The sequence below is a fragment of the Apus apus genome, chromosome 5 (assembly GCF_020740795.1).
Source record: "Apus apus isolate bApuApu2 chromosome 5, bApuApu2.pri.cur, whole genome shotgun sequence".
Taxonomy (NCBI): Eukaryota; Metazoa; Chordata; class Aves; order Apodiformes; family Apodidae; genus Apus; species Apus apus.
This window is the reverse complement of record NC_067286.1, coordinates 42257901-42279289: the sequence shown is the minus strand read 5'-3', so window position 1 is coordinate 42279289 and position 21389 is coordinate 42257901. Positions and strand designations below refer to the sequence as shown.

General features: G+C 41.7%; 1 protein-coding gene across 10 annotated transcripts in view; it reads right to left on the bottom strand.

Annotated features, from left to right (window-relative positions):
* Nucleotides 1–21389, bottom strand: part of TTLL5 (tubulin tyrosine ligase like 5) — a 137456-nt gene that overhangs the window by 24868 nt on the left and 91199 nt on the right. For 5 of the 10 annotated variants that reach the window (XM_051621465.1, XM_051621467.1, XM_051621468.1 and 2 more), the window contains 2 exons: nucleotides 13109–13258; nucleotides 2452–2629 (listed from right to left, as the gene is read on the bottom strand). The exons of 3 other annotated variants lie outside the window; for them this stretch is intronic. In XM_051621465.1, the coding sequence (XP_051477425.1) occupies nucleotides 2452–2629; nucleotides 13109–13258 (328 nt within the window). The remainder of the gene's footprint in view (nucleotides 1–2451; nucleotides 2630–13108; nucleotides 13259–21389) is intronic. 2 more of the 10 variants (XM_051621470.1, XM_051621469.1) reach the window with 1 other exon arrangement.

Here is a 21389-nt window from a genome sequence, read left to right as displayed (position 1 = left end):
ACAAACGATGGAGCAGACCCTGACATGTGGAAAGGAAAAGAAGGGAAAAGGCAGGCAACAGGAGATAGGTAGCTTAGGTGACACTGACTAGGATGCAGGCTAGGATAAGCTACATCAGCTGTGGGGGGGAAAAAGAGGACAAATTCTGGCCAGCAGGAAAATGTGGGGTGGAATTCGAAACGTGGGAAGGAGATGTAAGGCAGGGAGTGTGTAAGCAGCAGAAAAGAGAAGGCAGTTCTTGGAAAGGCCAAGACAGAGGGCTGAAGTCTTAGAATCTAGCTAGTAGAAGGAAGAGGTTAGTGACAGAAACTAAAGAGAGAGCAGGAGATAGACAGATAAGCATAGTGGAGTGACCGGGATGAGGACAGTCTAGTGATTGGGAGGGGCATCAGAGGATCAGTGCAATTGTGACTGGAAGGGGTGGTCTGGCTGGCTCCATGCAATGTCTAGTGGGACAGGAAGTGTCCAAGAGACAATAATTTTATTAAGATGTGGTTTTCACTCCAGAAAGTCTGAGAGCCCCCATGTTCAGCAAATTCAGTGCGGCCTGAGCCCTGCGGCATGGCAATGGCCTGAATACTGCAACTCCAAGCTGCTTGGCTCAGAAGGAGAAGGGAGGGAGAGAAAGGAGGGGGATGCTGTGGGGGTGAGAGGAGGTTTAACAAAGAATCACTTTAACAGAAACTCCTGAGTAATGGCTCTGCCCCAGGCCAAGAATAACATCAGCTCAATGTCAGCAATTAGAAGAGGACTCAGCCAGGCCCCATGGCCAGCTCCAGCCTCCTCACAGACACAAGCCAGCTTATGGCCCTTTCCTGAGCTCATGAGCAGCCACAGCTGCCCACCCAGAGCCCCCTGGATGGAGATGAAAGGAAGACCAGACCTCCTGCTCACAGAGGGGGCACAGAGACTGTGGGTGAGGGAATTTGGAGATGGAAACTGCATGGCTAAGTGAGGGCCTTGAAAGAAGTGTAAGGAGCAAAGGCAGAAGGGCCACTCTTTTAAGATGCTCCCAGAAAACGATGAGGGCAATTTGCCTATAACCTATTCTCAAGGACCCAGACTAGTGACTCATCTGCTTCACAGGAGGGAGAGTGGCTGTTCAGATCCTGACATCTTAGTTCTGTTCTTGGCTTTGTTGGAGTCCAGTCCTGCCAGACTGTCCAGCAAATAGCTCCTTCCTAATGTAGATCAATCTCTTCTGAGTGAAGTTTAGTTCACCCAAAGACTTCCTTCCCTTTAGCAGGGAAGCCTTTTGGATATCACACAGAAGGAAGAACACACCTCCCTCCATAATAACAAAGAAAAGTAATGATTGCATCAATGAACTCATTGAACTTTGGAAAATTTCCCCAGGCAGGATGGAAATGCTATTCCAGACACATTGGCATCTAGGTGTCATCCAGAACACGAATAACACAAACCCTTTTCAATTTCCTCCAGCTCTTAGACACTTAGCCTATCTTTTCTTCTTGCAGTTGTAACAAAAGAGTCATGTGTCCATCAGACAGTTCCGTGCAAAGCAGTGAAAGGAGATCTTAAATGTAGTAATAAAAAAATGTGTAGCAGGCCTGGAGATTTTCAGGGTTGCAGAGAAAACTTGAATCTGGCATTAAGGTCAGTGGCCATGCCTCCTGCACAGTGATGGCTCTTAAAATAAATTAACGCATTCCTTCAAAAGAATGAAGATTCTCCTAGATCATTTTTAATCCCCTTAACAAACTGGTCCTTTCATAGAATCACAGGGTTGGAAGGGACCTCTGAAGATCATCAAGTCCAACCCCCCTGCTGCAGCAGAAACACCTAGGGCAGATCACACAGGAACATGTCCAGATGAGTCTTGAAAGTCTCCAGAGAAGGAGACTCCACAACCTCTCCAGGCAGCCTGTTCCAGTGCTCTGTCAGCCTCATAGTAAAGAAGCTGATACCTGCATCATGTGATAACAAATCCAGGAGGAGAAGTCAAGATGAAGCCTTGATGGGGTCTGTTTGCCACAGAGAACACAGTTGCCAACACAATTTCAAGAGTCTATATTTAGAAACACTGAAATGCAACAGTGACCCAGCTTGACATACTACCTAAGAACTCAAGTATGAGCATGAACGTATTACCAGTGATGAGATTAAGTGACAAAGAACTGTGGAGTCTGTATACTGTTCTAAGGCTGTCTGAGGCCCTACAAGCTGATGCCCTGAACTGGTGCAGAAAAGCAAGCAGCAGCATGTCAGTAGCCAAATGGAGGAGAATGCCAACGCAGTGGAAGAAGCCATTGGGAACTACAGCATCAAAGTGCTGCCAAAATCACTGTCAGTAATATTAGCTTTGTTGCAACCCACATGAAAAGCTACTTCCTTCACAAAAGCTGTGCCGTATGTACTAGCTCCAAATTGGTCCTGCACATCCAAGACTCAGCATTGCTACATCCCAGGCATGATTTTTTTCTTAGTTACCTGGTGTCGGGCTTGGCTTTGCTCCAACAGCTGTGGTGACTGACGTTTCTGCTGCTGAAGCTGCTGCACAGCAAAATGGAGCTGATAGTTGGGATGTGCCAGCGGTCTCTTTGTCAACTTGTTGTAGACACTGTTCTCCAACTCTCCTTCCCAGGCAAAATGATGATTCTCTGGAGCCCTGAGAAAAGAAGAGCCATCACGCTTTCACCACTCTGCACATAGAAACTTCTGCTTTACAAGGCACTGCTGCTTCCTAAAAAACCCTTAATACTTAGCCAGCTATGAATTTGTATTAAGTAGCCCCAGCAAGCACAACACCTGCTAGAGGTGCCAAGTGCTGTCTTGCTAAGGAGTTTCCTGAATTCCAGCCTGGGATTGTATTATTAGCTGTAATGTCATGCTTGAGAAAAAAGAAAAAAAGAAGAAAAACTTTGAACTGGAACATGTCTGTGGCTGATCAGCATCGAAGAGAGGCAGAGCTGCAGCAGGAAAAGAGCTAAGGATTCCCAATACTAATAAAATAATTATTTATTTGGATTTGTAGAGATTTTGTTAATAAGTTAACAGAAGGTTTACACTAAGGAAACATGCTGCAGTGAGAGTGCAATAGAAGACAGACGTGCAGTACGATAACTACAGAGAGGCATATTGTTTCTATACAGTTACAACCCAAAAGACCTGAGGGGACTGAAGATACACTCATTTCTTTCATCATCAGAGTAATGCAAGCCTTTCCCAGAGAAGAGGCCTCTAAAGAAGCAGGAGCTCTTACAACCCAGGGTTATATGGTGGGAGTTCAGCTGTGGCCTGCAACATGATAAGTACCAACAGGAGTTTACTGGTTTGCTTTGAAGTTTGTAAGCCTCAGTGAGAAGGCAGCACCAACACACTTCTACACAAGGCCAAGAGGCTTTGCAGAGAGCAGGTGGCAGACTGAGAGGATCATAAGGTCTCCTTAAGAGGCTCCAATGGCCCAGCAGCTCACACGTCCTGAGCTCACAAGACAGGATGACATATGACACGCTGAATCCTGACACTCTGGCTAGTAAAACCTTCAAGCCTCAATACCTGAGCTTCCAAGTTTCTGCTGACCTCTGTCATGTTTCCCTCAACTTCTCTTTCCAAATACTTCCTTTGGATTCCTCGGGCAGAATTCCCTTGTCCAGACATTTCCTGTGCATGTCATAAGTAACTGGAATGCAAAAGATACTTTGCATCTTTTTCATGCCACGATTTGGTGTAGGTTATTGTTTTGGCAAGGGAGTTAATTGCAATCTCCTTGCTTCAGGATCCTATCAAAACTTACACCCTAGATTCTCTGAGCATGTAGTAGCAGCTTCCCTTGAATGCGTTGTACCTTCTCCCACAAGCTTCATTATCCCAGCAAACTCTTAAAATGTTCAAAAGGATGTTTCAAACAAGAACAGAAGCAATTGCCAGCCCTATGTACTCTCCCTTGAAAATAACCTAATGTACCCCTTCCACAGCAAATTGAAGACAACAACTCTGAACACTAAAGGGTCATTCTCCATACTTAGCTCCTCAGCAACAGAGGAGTAAGACAGCCCAGTCAAAAACAAAAAGACAGGGCCCACTAATAGATTAGTAACCATGGAAGTGGCTGGGAATGGTCAGACAGCAATTAGGACTTCTCTCCCCAAAATTGTGGCAGGATTGTTAGCCTAGCTGAAGTGCCATCTACAATGCACACAGCGTGGGCAATAAACAGGAGCAGCTGGAGGCCATGTGCAGCAGGACAGCTACGACATAGTTGCCATCACAGAAATGTGGTGGCATGACAGCCATGACTGGAGTACTGTAATGAATGGCTATAAGCTCTTCAGAAGGGGTGGGCAGGGAAGGGGAGGTGGTGGAGTAGCACTGTGTTTTAGGGAGTGTTTTGATTGCATAGAACTTGACAAATGTGATGGTAAGGTCGAGTGCTTATGGGTAAGGATTAGGGGGAAGGCCATCAAGGCAGACATCCTGTTGAGAGTGTGTTACAGATCACCCAACCAGGATGAGGAGACTGATCAGGAAATCTACATGTGGTTGGCAGAAGTCTCCAAGTCAGCATCCCTTGTTCTCGTGAAGAATTTCAATTTACCAGATGTCTGCTGGAAATACAACACAGCAGAGAAGAGACAATCTAAGAGACTCCTGGAGTGTGTGGAAGATAACTTCCTGACACAGCTGGTAAATGAGCCTACCAGGGAGGTGCCTTGCTAGACCTCCTGCTTACAAAGAGGGAAGGACTGCTGGGTGATGCAGTGATCGGAGGCTGTCTTGGGCTTAGTGACCATGAAATGATGAGAATTCTCAATTCTTGGTGAAGTAAGGAGGGGGGTCAGTAGAAATGCTACCATGGACTTCCAGAGGGCAGATTTTGGGCTGTTCAGGACACTGGTTGGGAGTGTCCTTTGGGAGACAGTCTTGAATGGCAAAAAAGCCCAGGAAGGCTGGATATTCTTCAAGAAGAAAGTCTTAGAGGCACAGGGGCAGGCTGTCCCCATGTGTTGTAAAACAAGCTGTCAGGGAAGGTGACCAGCCTGGCTGAACAGGGAGCTCTTGCAGAGGCTCAGGAAAAAAGGGAGAGTCTACCACCTTTGGAAAAAGGGGCAGGCAACTCAAGAGGAGTTACAGGGATCTGGCTAGGTCATGCAGAGAGAACATCAGAAAGGCAAAAGCACAACTAGAACTCAACCTGGCCACTGCTGTGAGGGATAAAAAAAAGGTTTTTACAAATATATTAACAGCAAAAAGATAGTCAAGGAGAATGTCCACCCTTTATTGGATGCAGGGAGAAACATTGCTATCAAGGATGAGGAAAAGGCTGAGGTACTGAATGCCTTCTTTGCCTTAGTCTTTAATAGTCAGACCCGTTATCCTCAACCTCCTGATAGGGATGGCGAGCAATAGCAACCCCCCAAAATCCAGGAGGAAGCAGTTAATGACCTGTTACGCCACCTGGACACCTATGGGACCGGATGAGATTCACCTGAGAGTGCTGAGGGAGCTGGCAGAGGAGCTCCAGCAGTCCTGATTGACAGGGGAAGTGCCAGATGACTGTAGGCTTGCCCATGTGACACCCATCTAGAAACAGGGCCAAAACGAGGATCTGCAAACTATAGGCCTGTCAGCCTGACCTTGGAACCAGAGAAGATTATGGAACGATTCATCTTGGGTGCACTCACACAGCAAGAGCAGGTGAGATCAGGCCCAGCCAGCATGGATTCATGAAAGGCAGGTCCTGCTTGAGTCACTTGATCTTGTTCTATGACCAGGTGACCCACCTAGTGGATGAGGGAAAGGCTGTGGATGTTGTCTACCTGGACTTTAGCAAGGCCTTTGACACTGTCTCCCACAGCAAACTCCTTGAAAACTAGTGGCCATGGCATAGACAGGTGGACTCTTTGGTGGATTAAAAACTGGCTGGATGGCCGCGCTCAAAGAGCTGTGATAAACAGTTAAATCCAGCTGGTGGCCGGTCAGTATGTTTTGAACTAAACAACAATTGTATTTGTCCACTTGCCTAGGGTAACTCTTTCACACCAGCCATTTCTCAGCTGATAAAATCTGGTGAGTTCATTCAAAACGCTCCTAAATAAAGTAAGCCAATGTAGGATAAAGGGACTATCTCTCCTGGATTTTGTAACTAGTTAAAACACATGACACCAGAGCTAGAATCAATGGACAGGTTCCACAATAGAAGGAGATTACCACTGGTGTCTCACAAGAATTTGTGCTATAGTCTCTGCTATTCAAAACATGTATAAGTTATCTGAGAAAAAGAGTGAAATAAAAAAAAGTTCGCTGCTGAAAAACTGAAAGTCACTGAGAAGTGTGAAAAAAATATCCCATTGCTGAATGATCAAAGTTAAAATGGTAGATTTCATAATTATTGAATTGAATGTAGTCATGTACCCAGGGAAACACAGTCCTAGTTTTACACAGTGATGAGCTTTGAACTAGTTATTTCTATTCAGGAAGGAAACCTTATACTTATAGGTATAATAGATGTTTCTATGAAAACTGAAATACTCTCAAAAAGCAAACTCAGGAATTATGAGGAAAGGCACAGGAAACAAAGCCAAGAACACTACCACATAAACCAAAACTGCATCTATCTGTTGCATACTGAGGATAGTTCTAACCCCTGTTCCTCCTCCCTTCTCAAAAAGCATACAGTAGAACTGGAAAAAGTACAAATAAATGCTGTAGAAATGATCAAAGGTATGGAATAGCTTATATGTTGAGGAATGACTAAATAAATAGGACCTTTCAGCTTGGAAAAAGGAAAACTGAAAGGAAATATTAAAAATATCTATAAAATTATGAGCTTCGGGGAGAAGGAGAATAGGGAACACTTACTCACCTATCATGATAAAAGGCATAGGAAAAACCAAATGAAGTCATCAGGTGGGCAGGTTAAAACAAACAAAAGGAAATAGTTTTTCTCACAACACATAATTAAACTGTGGATGCCTTCTTACTATGGGCAAGCTAGGGACACCAAAAATTTACAGGGGTTCAAAAATTATTAGACAAACTCACAGAAGCAAGAGCCACTAATACTATTTATATACAAAGGCACCACATCCTGGCCAGAAAATCACTGATTACTGGGGTCCCAGAGAGTATCAGGGAGATATCGCCACTCCACAACATCACCTAATGCTCTTCCCACAGAATCTTCCACAAGCTATTGTCTGAGCAGCACATTGAACCAGATAGTCCATCTGGTCTGTGAAAATGCAGCCAGTACTGCTTATGCAGCAGGGATCTGAAACTAAACCTGCCTCAGCCAGAAGGTAGAGAATTCAGTCAGGCACTCTTTAAGGTACTCATATTTTTTCAAGATATATAATTCTAGAAATGAATTTCTGTTCCAAATTCTGTCATATCTACCTCCAGCTCAGAACCTGCAATGCATAAAACTCATCCTTTGATCCAAAAGAATGCTTGGGAAGCTACAGAATGAGTGTTTTCTTTTCTAAAACATAAAAGCCAAGATGAAATGAAGGAGATTCAATTACTGATGTAAATGAAAACTCTACTAAAGTTGGACATGCTGATAGCCAAATTGGCTTTGTGCCACAGAAATTAGGTACAGTGACTGCAGTCTGCAGGACTGTGAGAGCCACTAGCTGAATGGCAGAACTTTAGTATCATTTTCCTTGATCTTAATTTCTGTGGGTTTTTGGTTTTGTGGGTTTGTGTGTGTGTGTTTTGTTATTTTTTAAGATAGCTGGCAAAGTATTAACTCAATGAACTCTCAAATGCTTTAATTTGGTTTCTAATCTGTTTTAATCCACTTTTTCTGTTTTAACCAACATACGATCCATAGCCCAAAATAAATTATTTGGGATATAATATTTCCCAGATAAGCTTGTTTTAAACTACCCAGGAAAACACTGTTGAAGCTATGTCATATGAATCCTTGTGAAGAACTAAATTAAAAAAACTAAATAAACCCACAAAAACTTTGGCTAACATTTTCTTGCAGCATATACAGTCTTGTACACAACTCCCTGCAGTTCCAATACCTTCTCTCCACATGATGCAGTGCAACACTTTTTTTAAGACACTATATTGAAAACACTGTTTCTTGCCTGGGTAGATTTTACTCTCATGGCCTGCAGAATCTTTCTGGTTTAGATGTGCTCCTGTTAGCTTCCATGGGTTTTGATTCTTTATAGACAGAAATATTATAAATTCATGATACGTAACTTCAACCCTTTATAATAGAAGCACTAAATGCTTGACAACAGAAAGCTTGCATATTTGCAAGACTTAAGATCACTTTTGTAGAGGTATGTTTCATCTGTAGTTTTGTAAAGTCCACATATAACATGTGAGCAAGTTGCTTGTATTACATCTAAGGCAAAGCTTACCCAGTCCAGGAGAACAGGGCTTTGGATCTGAGACTTGATATGCTGCCACCACAGACACGCTCTAGCTCTCAGTCTATTTGCCATGCTCCAGGGGGTGCACCATGGTGCAGCTCCTATTCTCAGTCTTTGTCTGTCAGATGGTTTATCAAAGCTTGACAGCACCTTAGCAACCTTCCTGAAATTAGCTCTTCTGCTCAAGGAATTCTCTACAGGCTCAGCACAGTAATGAACTCTGGAAAAGAGCTGTAGAGGACCTCATACCTTACTAGATAATACTGAGTTCACATGGTAGAGAGACTATATAAATACCCCCCACCTGAAGGAAAAAGCTTTTTCAGAACTCACACCATTCTAGGTGAAGACAAAAATAACCAGGAAAACACACACACCCTGAATGGACACAAGGATTTAGAGTCAGTACTCACAGCCCTGCTTGTTGCTTGAACACGAACGACTCATTTGCTCACATGTACAGATGACAGATACAGGCATAGATGCACACACATGCAAATAGGAAATAGAAATTTCTGCCTTTGCCACCAGAAGAGACTGAGTTTTGTTCTGTCAGCCAGGCTGGTTGTGAGCAATCTTCTCACAGCTTGCTCAGGATTACTTATGAGCTGCTTAGTTTAGAGACCTGGCCAGGATTCAGGCCTTCACTATGTACAGGAAATCTCAGCCTTGGCATTATGGCCCATCCTTTGTAAGCAAGATTCTGTCCTTCCAGCAGCTCTTAGGGCTACTCAGTATTTTTGGCAAGAAACCCACTGTGTTCCTTTATTTCAACTGCAGTTTTCATAAAGCTTGGGCCAAAATTCCCTCTTTCTCTTCACTGGCAGCATAAGACCTCTCTGCTGCAGCTTTTTGCATCACAAAAGGTATTGGTTTGCTTCTGAGACCAATTTCAACAGATCTCCGTGCTATTCTGATTGTAACCCAGCCTAAAAGCGCTAGAACACCCTCCACTCATCCCCACGTTTTCTGGTTCCAAATTGACTTTCTACTCTAGTTCTCTTTTCCAGTTCCTTAGCTCTTTTTCTGGTGTAAGCAACCCTTATGCAATCAACAACCTACACCTGTACTAGGAACAAATGCTAGTGTATTAAAATACGAAATACTAATAAAATACTGATGTATTTGTTCGTTGACCACAGGAAAAAAAAGTCTCCATGAAATCCAGCTTTCATACAGAAGGGATGTGGCTATCAGCTATCTTATAAGAAAGAAGAGAGCTGGATTCTGTTCCCAGTTCAAACAGATTTGCAAGAAATACCAAGGACTGAAGATGTAAAGAAGACTGACCACAGAACACCACTCACTGAGAATCTCGTAGTTATGAAGAACTATCTGACATACAGCAAGTCCATACTAAAAGAATGACAGAGCAACTACTAATGATAGTCCACATTTCCAGCATCCACCATGCCTAAGTAACTCATTCAAACATCTGACAACAAATACAGCCACTGCTGCGGCGAGTAATATTGGACAATGGAAGGCAACAGCAGAGGACACGGCAAAGAAAAATCTTTACTACAGTGAAACTACAAGGAAGTAATCAGGATATGGGAAGGCAATGCAGAAGTAGAAGGGATTCAGAATATATGCATTCTTACGCATAATTTGCATTCTTAATACATACTTTGGATACAAACATGGTTTAAACAACCCAATGTTAAAAAAAAAAGGTATTTTTAATAATATAATTAAATGTTACACATCAGGCTTTCAGTTCTTTTTCAACTGAAGCCTTCTTCCAATGGCACAGTTGGGCACTGGTTTGATAGCAACTCCTGTGTGGCAGGCAATACTAGTATTCCTCATATATCACTTACTAAGCAGGCCCTTTTGAAACATTTGAAAAGTGCCTACAACCCATTGAAAGGCAATGCAAACTAGACTCAAATTACTTGTGAAAATTCAGCATTCTTGAAGAATATCCCTCTATGTTTAACTCTGCTTAGTTTGTGAGAACTGATAGTTTCACAGCAGGAGTCAGTATAGCTGGAGGTCTAGCTAACCGAGAAATGAATTAACCTCCTTTTAAATGAGGGAACAAGCTTACAATGGAAGTATTTTGCATCGTTTAATGTAAAGGCTGGAGTTATGGATGAACAAGGGCCATTGCTGGCAATAAGGGGACCCAGTGCATTTATAAATCAGTGCTACCACCTTGCCATGGAACACAACACAACCTTAGGCAGCAGTTTCTTTCCCACAGGGTATTCAGGTGCTAGACAAGCTCAGGAAGCTTTCAGTACAAAGTCTTGGTGGGCACCAGCTGCTAGAAAGTAGTTGGCATAGTAACTAATGATTCTGTCTAGTGTGGCAGCTCCCAGCATCCTGCTGACTTATGTTCAGGCACTCAGAAAAACACAGAACATTTTCTTTGGCACATTACATGTTTCTTCCATCCCTAACAATAGGCCCTAGATTGGGACTGGCTATGGAGCAATGATAAACATAGTGGGACAAAGCCCAGGACGCTGGGGGCCTGGCTGGGATGCAGGACTGTCGGGCCTCTCACAGCGCCACTTGCCTCAAGGCCTTTCTTTGTCTTTTCTCCCTCTTTCCCTCCCCTCAGCTTCAAATGCAATAAATTAAAAATTGAAAAACAGAGCAACTAGTCTTTGAGAATGGTTTACTCCTGTCCTCTGCTGTTACCAGTACTATCAATGAAAGAGTGACTTAGCATGGTCTGTAGCTCTAATTGCTGCAACATAGAAGCCCCTAAAATATACAGCAGCTATGTTACAAAGGTAAAGAAAGATAGCTTTCCAAAAGCATTCTTAATATTCCTAGAAGAGACTCTGGATATCTTCTGAGGCATGGGGAGCTGTCCAGATCTTGGCCCTGGTGCAGGTACCTGGGGGATCGGGAAGGGCATGAAGCATCTGGCCAGTATAAAACAAGGATACCATCACCTGGCCTGCAAACTGCTTTTGAGCTCTGCAACAGAAGCCAAGGAAAAGCTTTTAAAGTTAATGAGCAGCCTGCCAAGGCTGCATTGGCACAATAAAAGTGAGGAACTGCATTTTGGGTTCAAATCCAGTTCAAAGTGACAAATACAATCTCCCATGTGAAGGTATTGCAGAGATGTAGGAGAGTTTCCATCCCAGGCCATCAACCAATTTTTTTCTTAGTGATAAGGCACAGATGAAGGCATCTTGTAATAGTTTCACCGTAGTTCTTCAGTTCCCCACTTTCCCAGCAGCTCAAGCTACTACACAAAAAGCTTTTATCATCAGTATCATTGTGCCTTAAGAGAACAGAAAATGAACAAGGTCAACATGCAAAGCCTTGGGACTGGGTTGATTTAGTCAAAGAACATGAAAAGTTCTGAGATTTAACTACAACTTCCAAATCCATTCACAGGTTAACTGTAATAGCTACCAGAGGCACAATTCAAGCATCCCAAGACATTTTAATGTGCATAATTACTAGCAAATGTCAGGAGTCCCTCTCTGCTATTCTTACAATTCCCCTTTTCAACTGAGAGAGTTGATGTTGTTACAAGAATTTTATTCAAAAACAAAGATGTGAGCAAAAGCATCCAATTTATCTCTTTGTAGTGCAGGATTAGTGCATGTTTCAGTGGAGGAGTCCATGTCCACTCTTAGCTGCACAACTCCACAGGCAGGTATGCATTCACTGTCAAGCATTTTCCCTGAGATTCCAAATTAAACTTATGTTTTCTTGTTTTATTGCATGATCTTGCTCTTATTCCAGGTCTAAACTTTCATGACTAGAGCTATGCCTCCTTCAAGCTTAGCCAGCATTGGCATGCTCAACTCCCTTTATCTTTTTCCTCAATACAGTCCCTTCTGGCCTTTGATTGTATATTGCTTTTCTCTGAACTTTTGCCACTTTATCAGTATTTGAGGCTAGGCAACTGCTCAAAACTGAGCATATTATTCCAGATGTGCATGCACAACAGCTATACAGGGAAAGCCCACTGCCTTCTTGCTCCTTCACTTTGTTCTACAAGTATTATCAAAGTTAATGGGCTTCCTTCTTTTCTGGTATCTGCTGCTCTATAATTTATTTCCTGCTCCCTGCCTTCTAAAAAGTAACCCTGCTGTCTCCCTGCCATTGAGAAACCTGGCATTTGGACAACAGTTATAACAACAGTTATAAGAATTTCTTATAACAAAGGCAATTGCCTTGCCTACTCAGTTCTGCTGCAGATCAGGAACAAAGTGTATTTTAGGTTTTGGATCTCCACAGAAAAGCAAGGTCATGTGTATATCAGGCTAAAAATGAGGTGCATCAAAACAGCCTAGTGACAGCCTAGCAGGGGAAGGGCAGGGTGAGATCATGGAGCACTGGAAAACCTCTGCAGGCAAGGCCTAATCTACCTCAGCTATTCCCAGATTCAGCTGCCATCATCAAGCTCTTACTTTCAGGAGCCCTAAACTTACCAGTCCTAAAAAATGAAATTAAATAATTTACTCTTCAGTGGAGCCAATTTTTGTTGGGCCCCTAGTAGCATCCTGCAACTGTCTGAACTGTCATGACATCCCTCTCCCCCAGATTTTCAACTATTAATTAATGAGGTTCAGACAGAGCAGGTAGACTCTGAGTGAAGTTACTTCACTGCATGGTCTAGCTCCACATTGCTTAAATAAGTCATTCAGACTTAGACAACAAGTTAAGTGCCACCTTAAAATTGATCACTTGTCCTAGTCCAGGCAGAGTTTCTAAGAGTTTCTATACACACTCCAGGAACTCAAAGTACCAGAAACTTAGATGCAATACTTCACCACTTAAAGAAATGCAAGAAGTATTCCTCACTGCAGAGGTTCCACTGTACAACCACAGCAAGGATCAAGTGGATCAACACAAAACGTGACTTGTACTGACATTCTTCTGGTTTTCTTCTGTCATGGTAGGCACATCTCTTGAGAACAAAACTGCAAAAGATGGATGGGCTCTATTTATTCCTAGCCATACATCATTTTAGTGCTTTATCCAATAAGATTTTTGCATTTTATGGGTGAATAGCAGCAGTAGCACATGAGGATGAAAACAGGAAATGGGCAGCACTATCTGTCTAAAGCATGCTTATGGCTGGGGCTATAATTAATGTTACTAATGTCTCCTGGAAACCCATAATTCCTATCTCTCTCCAGACTGCCAAGGGTTAAGTCAGGACTACTAAGTTAGCCCTGCACCCTGTAATGCCTCCTTTGAAAAGCCGCTCACACAGTTTACAGGGAAAGAGTGAGAGTGCAGCTGCTGTCCCAGCCAACATTTGGTTCCTATTACAGCGAATAAATCTCCCCCTCCTCCTTTTTTTTTTTTCCTCTCTTTTTATATTAAAAGTCCATCAAACACATTTTTTTCTCCTTAACATTTTCCATTAAGTTTCCTCCTGCGTAGGGTTTCCCAGAGTGTGGTGCTCTTTGCTGTATGTGCTCAAGCAGCAGCTGCAAGATCCCACTGAATAAGAGAATGGGGAATGGAGAAAGCAGCTTAGGCCCCTTGTTTGAGTCTCAAGAGGCAAGTGAAAAGTTACAGCTGGGCTAAACTGGTGAAATCTAGAGCACTTGAGAAGAATAAACAAACAAGCAAAAACCAGGCTGTTGAGTTTTGTATGGTTAGAATTCATGAGATGGGGGACAGTACTCAAAGCATTGCCCAGACAGTACTCTGCCCCTGCCCAGAGCTAAATGCTCCTGCCACCACTAGCCTGCCAAAGTACACAGCATAGGATGGCATCACACTATAGGGCCTTAAGGGTTCCTCTACAGTTTTGCTGCCCAGGTCTCACACCACTTGAGGCCCTAAAGACTTTTTCTTAGTTGTGTTGTATGACCATGGAATAGATTTGTCATATGCTCCTGACATCAGGTGTTCTGTTGTCTAAATATTAAATACCAAGTAGACAAATAAATGTTTAAAGAACAATAGAAGCCTCTAGATTCCACAAAAACTGCACTGAAGTTCATGAAAGCAATCAGCTTTGCTTGACATTCAGTACATCTATCATCTTGTTATGTGGTAGATGAAGAGCCTCTGTTGAGTGTTTCTCAGAGAAGACTTGATAAATCTTAGATTGTCTGTCTGTGGGGACAAAGCAAGCTGAACTATACAGATCCCTGACATCATGCCTATATATTTCAAGATGAAGAATTATAGCCAGACAACAGAACTTCACCAAAGAAGTAATACTTCTGCATTTATAGTCTATATACCTGAAAGGAAGGCCAGAATCCATTATACACTTCCAGAGCAAAGATGTACAAATTCACCTAATCAGGGATTGTGGAAAGCATCACCTGGAAGCTAGGTGGGCCAGTTGTATCAGGAGAAATGCTCCAAGTCAAAGAGGTAGAATAGCAGCAAGATACATCTGCTGCTACCATTCAGTAACACAACTAAAGCTGCAAAACATATAGCTGCTGAAATAGAGTAAAAGAAGAAAAAAATACAAAACAAGAACTAAACACTGCTTCAATGTAATTAAGCTGAAGAAGTTTCCCAATAAAAAAGAAGACAGACTTACACAGTCCTCTAAGCCAAATGGCACTTACATGCTAGCCAAAGAGGCATCGCTAGCATTCTTATCTTCCTCATCTATAAACTTCATTCCCTATGTAGTATCTGCTTTCCTTGTCCCTCAAGTAGCTTTAGATAAAGTAACAAGACATGGTAAGAAATAGACAGGATTTGAAAGAGACCTCCTACCTGTTAAACAGAATATTTTTTCTCATCTGGTTTCTTTTGCAGTTCTGTTCTACTGGAGTTAAGGTAGAAAATTTTTTACCTCTGCTTCCTGTACAAAGATCAACTCACCTGCTGTGGCTCCCTGAGCATTTAACAATGGGTTAGAGAAAGAATAGGAAGAGCTGACTGTGTCAGCACACACCTTCTCAAGTCTGTAACAAAGCGATTACATAAAACATAATTGGGGGGTTGTTATGGAATACCCTCTGATTCATAAAGACAGAATACTAGCTACTAACTATTGCAGAAGTTGACCCTGTAACTGTATATGCACAGATGAGACCATCCTGCCACACACATTGCAGGAAAAGACAGAAAAAAGGCTACTGATAGAGCGATCATGGATGAGTACTATACACAAACCATGACATACAGACTTTCAGCCGTCCTAAAAAAGCAGCATGGCACATTGGCACCAATGCAATCCTGAGGTTGTGGTGCTAGCTGTTTTACAGCTAGCTTTTTTTGAATCCTTGCAAGCCTCATGATGGCCACACAATGCTATCTTTGTACTGTAAAAGGTAAGTGCTATTTTTTCCCCTCTCTCCACCAGTCACCCTGCTTCCTTAGCTGTAATGGAAGATTCTTTCTTGAACTGGTTACTTCAGCCAAGGCAGAACAAATTCCTAGCAATGCTCTTCTCAAGCTAGAGCTGACAGAAGTTGTCCAGGTTTGTAGTGTACCTTCTAAGAATCCTCCAGAGATAACCCTACTTGCAGAAAACTACTTTTCAGAAAAGAATTCTGCCCTAAAAATCCACAAGGTGTTTTTTGAAAACATTTACTGTACTTTGTTGATAGCTAGAATGCAGACTAAAAAATAACTTCAGAACAGAATAACACATTCATTTTTTAATTATATGCTATTAATTTTTAATACAGCAAAGAAAAGAGAAAAATCTATAGCCAGCACTGGAAAACAAAACAAAACAAACAAACAAAAACACACCGCAACAAAAAACAGTGCATCTCCTTCCCAAAATTGCCTATGCATCTGTCCCCATCTACTGCCTCCAGAAACTGAAAGAAGCTGGAAATGAAAACTGGGAGAACTGCAAGAAAAGAGTTGAAAGACTTATTTTTATAAAGCCTTACCTGGAAAAGCAAGCTCTTCAAGTAGTGAACAGCAAGAATCTCCCCATTTTTTTGGCACTTCGTCCTCCAAGGATTAATACTACAGAAGCGTTTTGCCTTGCCAGAAGAGACTATTCCAGTTTATGACAATTTTGGAATCCTTGCTGGTCTTCTGTTTTAAGCTATACAGAATACAGTCCCCATTGCACTTCTAATGCTGTTCCATAAATTCCCATCCCCTAATGGAATTTATCTACCTCTCTGCCTGAAAACAGAGCTCAGCCTGCAGAATTTCCAGTAACTCAGTGTTTCAACAAGAAAAATCACAGAGGAGTTCACATTATCATAAAGAAGTTCAATATGCAGTGGAATGAACTTCATTACAGCATCTTGTTTCTGGCAGAGTGAAGTGAGTAGAGGGGAAGCTCCCAGATAACTGCTTCCAGCAGATACAGCCCTGAGTGGTGTCCTTTCCTGCTTTAACTGAGGCTTTATATGAAGCTTTGGTTTAGCCACCACATTTCTCTGTCTCCCTTTTTCCTTACTGGAGAGATGTTCTGGTCCCTCTAGTCTCAGCAAGGAGTTCTGGGGCATCATGGATGTAAATCTCTGCCTATTTTATGTGGCCATTACAGAACAAAAGATTTAAATTACTATGACTATTTGGGGGGGGACATAAAGCAGAAGAGAGGTGATGAAGCAGTAATTAGAAAGGCAAGGAAAACCAAAGTGAAATACATTTATTACTCTAATAGGCCTAAGCAAGTGCAGGGTGCTTCACTGACACATGGCACAAGGCACTGTAACTCAAAGAGTAAAATACAATAAAGTATCACTACTAATAATGCCCACTCTCTTGGTTTAATTAATTTTATTGTATTTCCCTCTCTCCATCCTGGCACTGTAAACAAGAATGCAATACATGAAGGCTGGGGGCAGAAGCACTCCACAAGGCTGAGGCAGCATACCTGGCAGCTGCTAAAACAGAACTTCAAAGTCTCAGTTCCCTTTGAAAACTCATCAGGCAAGAATCACTCCTCCCCTTCAGCTTCTTTAGGAGCTGGTACACTTAACCACTTCAGCATGTTTGGCAGTTCTACAGCCACTTCCAAAGCAGGTGGTGGACTGGAAAATTGTGGGAGAGCCCCAAATCACTCAGTTTACCTCTTTCCCCAGCAGGCAGCAATGCAGTTGCTGACCAAGCAGGCCAGCTGGGAGACTATAATTAAGCATAAAGAACAAGGAATTTGTGATTACACCTCTGAAACTACAGAAAATACCTAGGCTTTCCTCAGTAATCTGGGTTGATGATATCTTTCTCCAGGAAAACACTAAATCTGATGACAGGCAAAGCCTGACATTAGAGGAAGATGAGTAAAAAGATGTTCAGATAATCATATTGTATAGTACAAAAAGCTGACACACTCTAAAAGGCCATTCCCAGACTTGTCTAATAATTGTTGAAAGATCTCTCACTGTCAGACCCTGTCTGCAAAAGATGCTCAAGTTGCACGCAACATACTTGGTCACCTTGAAGTCTTATACATGAGATTTCTGTGTCTGCCTACTAGGAGGCAGAGAATGCAAGCTAGGAGGTAGAGAATGCAAGCACTGGTTTTATTTGCAGCACCTAGAAGAAAGCTTTTAGGTTCTGTCTGTTTGAACAGGCACATATATTTGTGCTGTTTCCTCCTCTAGTGTGGACAGAAGTCTATGATACAGTTGTACCAGCTTTGCTAGTGATCCCATCTTCACAGTATATCCATCTTTTCCCCTCAGGGTTTGAAAAGAATAGGAATCCAGGGATGGTGCTGTTTTGTTAGGGATGCAATCTTGCTTGACTTCTTAATGACTAATTTTGGGTAGGCCTTTTAATTTCTAGGGCTTCTGGGCTATTTGTGGGTGTTGACTATTCCTAATGACACTGGAAACCAAAAGCCAAGAGCAGGTATCTTCAGAGGAAGTGCAATAGTTTTCACAGGAATTTGTGGTTAATGATGAAAAAAAGCTATGCAATCCTATATTCCAGTCCAAAACAATCCCTTTTTCTAGAGCCAAAATGGAATTGTTTCCTACAGTGTACAGAGAAAATTGTATAATTAGTCAGAAACTCCCAGACTCAGGAACACAGATGGGAACCATGGAATCACTACCTCAAGAATTTCACCAAGTGATTGCATGTCATGCTAAGCATGAGCACATCAAAGATCCAGCTGCAGATGCTAAACCCTTATAAGGGCAGACTAAAATATCCCAGCCACTTAGTGGAATAGTGTTCTTTCAAGAACCCCCTCCTAGCATAGATAAGGCACATCAAGAGAGAACAATAACAATAATGTCCAGTATTCAATCAAGACATCTCCATTATATGCCACTTCTTTATGCCTTTCATGAAGTTTCAGCACATGTTATAAACAGAGTAGACTTTTCTCACAAAGGCCACAACTGGTCCATTTGACAGATAATGAGTCTCTAATAAAGACAAATAAGAGTCCCAACATGGCCTCCAGATGGTTTGAGCTGAACATGGTAGCATTTGCAGAGGTTAACCTTCATGTTGAATACTGACTCTCTGGAGAGTAGTTGAAGTATAAAACAGTAAAGCAAGCTCTCATACCACAGAGACAAATGACATTAGAAAAAAACCTGAAAGCAAATGACAACAGTAGTTGTTACCTAACAGTATACACATTAAATACCAGAGTGAGATTTGGATAAACAAGATGCAAAAACCCAGCAACATGCAGAACAATTCACAATCGACGAAGTTACATGGTATCAGGACTTTTGATAATTTCAGAGTGAGACATGCAAACAACAAAATACCCAGCACCACCATTCTCTCTTCTTGCACAGAAATGCTCCTGAATAACACAGGCCTAACACCTACACCCACATATTCAGGTTCCACAAGGCTTTAGAGGTCATAATATGCTAACAAAGAATTTGTGCTATTTAGAAATTCCCAAAGAAATACACTGCACTACAGAGAATCATATTCTGTCCCCTATGCCTCAAAACAACCTAGAAATTTGTGCATAACTGTCCTTTTTACACAGATAGAACAGGATATTTTCATATCTAAATCATTTGGGTTAGCATTGGTAGCAGGAAAGCAGAATCTCAGAAACAAATTAAAACATAACTGACCTTTGAAAAAAATAAAATCAGTTATGCAAACAATATACTAAACAGAAGGAAAAAATATTTAAATTACTAAAAATGGATTAGATCAAAGTTTCTTGAAATCACAGAACCACAGAATGTCTGTTTGGAAGAGACCTCCAAGATCATTCAGTCCAACATTAGAACACCGCAAGCTCACCACTAAACCATGTCCCTAAGCACCAGGTCCACAACCTCTGTAAACGCCTCCAGAGATGGTGACTCCACCACTGCCCTGGGCAAACTATTCCAATGCTTGACAACCCTTTAGGTGAAGAATATACTAGAATAATACAATTATTAAAATGTATTTAAAATTTTAAAATGAGGGTTTTCAAATTTGAAGAAAGATTTAAAAGTTCTCAATATTCAAAACCAAACTCTATGAAAGGCAGCTGTTCCAAAAAATCCTAATAGGCAGCCTTTGTTCAAAAGCAATAAGCTCTACACTTTTTTTTAATTTATTTTTTTAAGGGAATTTTGAAAATAAAAGGCATGGGGGATTGCTTAGGAACCAAAATCTCCCTCTCTTGGAAAACATTCTCTAGATACTATACACAGTTCTTTCTAATAAAGATGTGTTTATCAATGCACCTCATCTTAAGAACAGCAAAGTCTCTGAAGAATCACTTCTGGTACTCTAAGAATTTCAAAAGCCTGTGCTTAGGTCTTCCACATACTCTTTTTCTTGTTGATTTCTCCACAACACAGGAGACCACGGTCTCTTTGCCATGTTGACTGCCTCAGTTGTAAATCCTTTAACTGCTGTTCAAATTATCATCCATCAGAAGCCAAAATCTTTAGCATCATGAGACTGTCAAAGAATCTTACACCCAAGTGTCTTCTGGTGGAGCTGAGATGATAGATATATTGAAAAAAACACTCTAACATGTTATTTCAAGCTTCTTCCAACATGACAGTTTGAGATCTTTTAAAAGATGCTGTTCTGTGGCTAAAATCTCAGAAAAGAAAAATCCTCGAAAAATCTACGTTAATGGTAAAGATACACATGGATCCGAAAGTTAAAACACTTCCTAGGAATGCCAAGCCTTCATTGGTATCACTGTTAACTCCTTGTGAATCTACACACAGTCACCAGCAGCAAGAAACAAAATTCCTAAATTCCTTACTCTATTTCAAGCGTCAGCATCTCCAGCTTCTCAAAATGCTATGTGAAGATAAGCCAACACCTCTTTACTCAACAGCATCTTTACACCAATATCAAGAAAGAAACAGATGGTCCAGACTTGAGGTTTCCTCCTCATCTTCACATAGTCTACTAAACTGAAAGTTTTCCAAGTTGAATTTTGAGGAAAACTCTGCTTTCAACACTGAAGACATTCACAGCCCAACTTGGTTACCTTCTTCCCATAACCAGTTTTCTTCAGCCACCAAAATGCCTTCTTGGTCATTACCAATCAAGTCCTCTTACCCAGAGCATTTTGGCCAAACTATTCACTGGCTGAGGGCATACAGTGTTGGGTAAAGACCAAGAAAGTACTACTAACCACAAATGTTAGTCATTATAATTCACACCATTCCCTAAACAAAAAGCTGGCGTTCCACAGTGGAGTTCTGGTTGCCCCACCTTCTTCAGATTACACAATTATGTACACTTCAAAACCCTATGAGCTAGTGAACAGGATCACCAAACAAAGTTGTCACCACATATATAAGGAAGCTGAAATACTTCCTGACTTTTTAATGCCTTTTTTTTTCCCCTTCTCCCTTTTTCAAAAGAGGTTTTTTGTTAAACACTGGAGCCCTGCGTGGCTCACAAACAGCTGCTGATTGATACCTGCAGCCCAGCTCTGGAGAATAATTGGCTGTCATGGAGCCAACAGCATACAATTCACAGACTATTGTGTCAACTACAAAATTCCCTAGTCTGACAGATGGAGAAAATTAGGTGACAAAGCAGGATCTTCATAGTAAAGGTTGACTAACATCTTCAGGGATAGGAAAGGGGTTTCTTTGTGCTTTGGCAGGGAATTCCTGTTTACATCACAAGATAAAACACCAAAAAGTGGACCATGCTCATCCTGAGCAAGCCAAGCTAAAGCATGGAATATGTGAA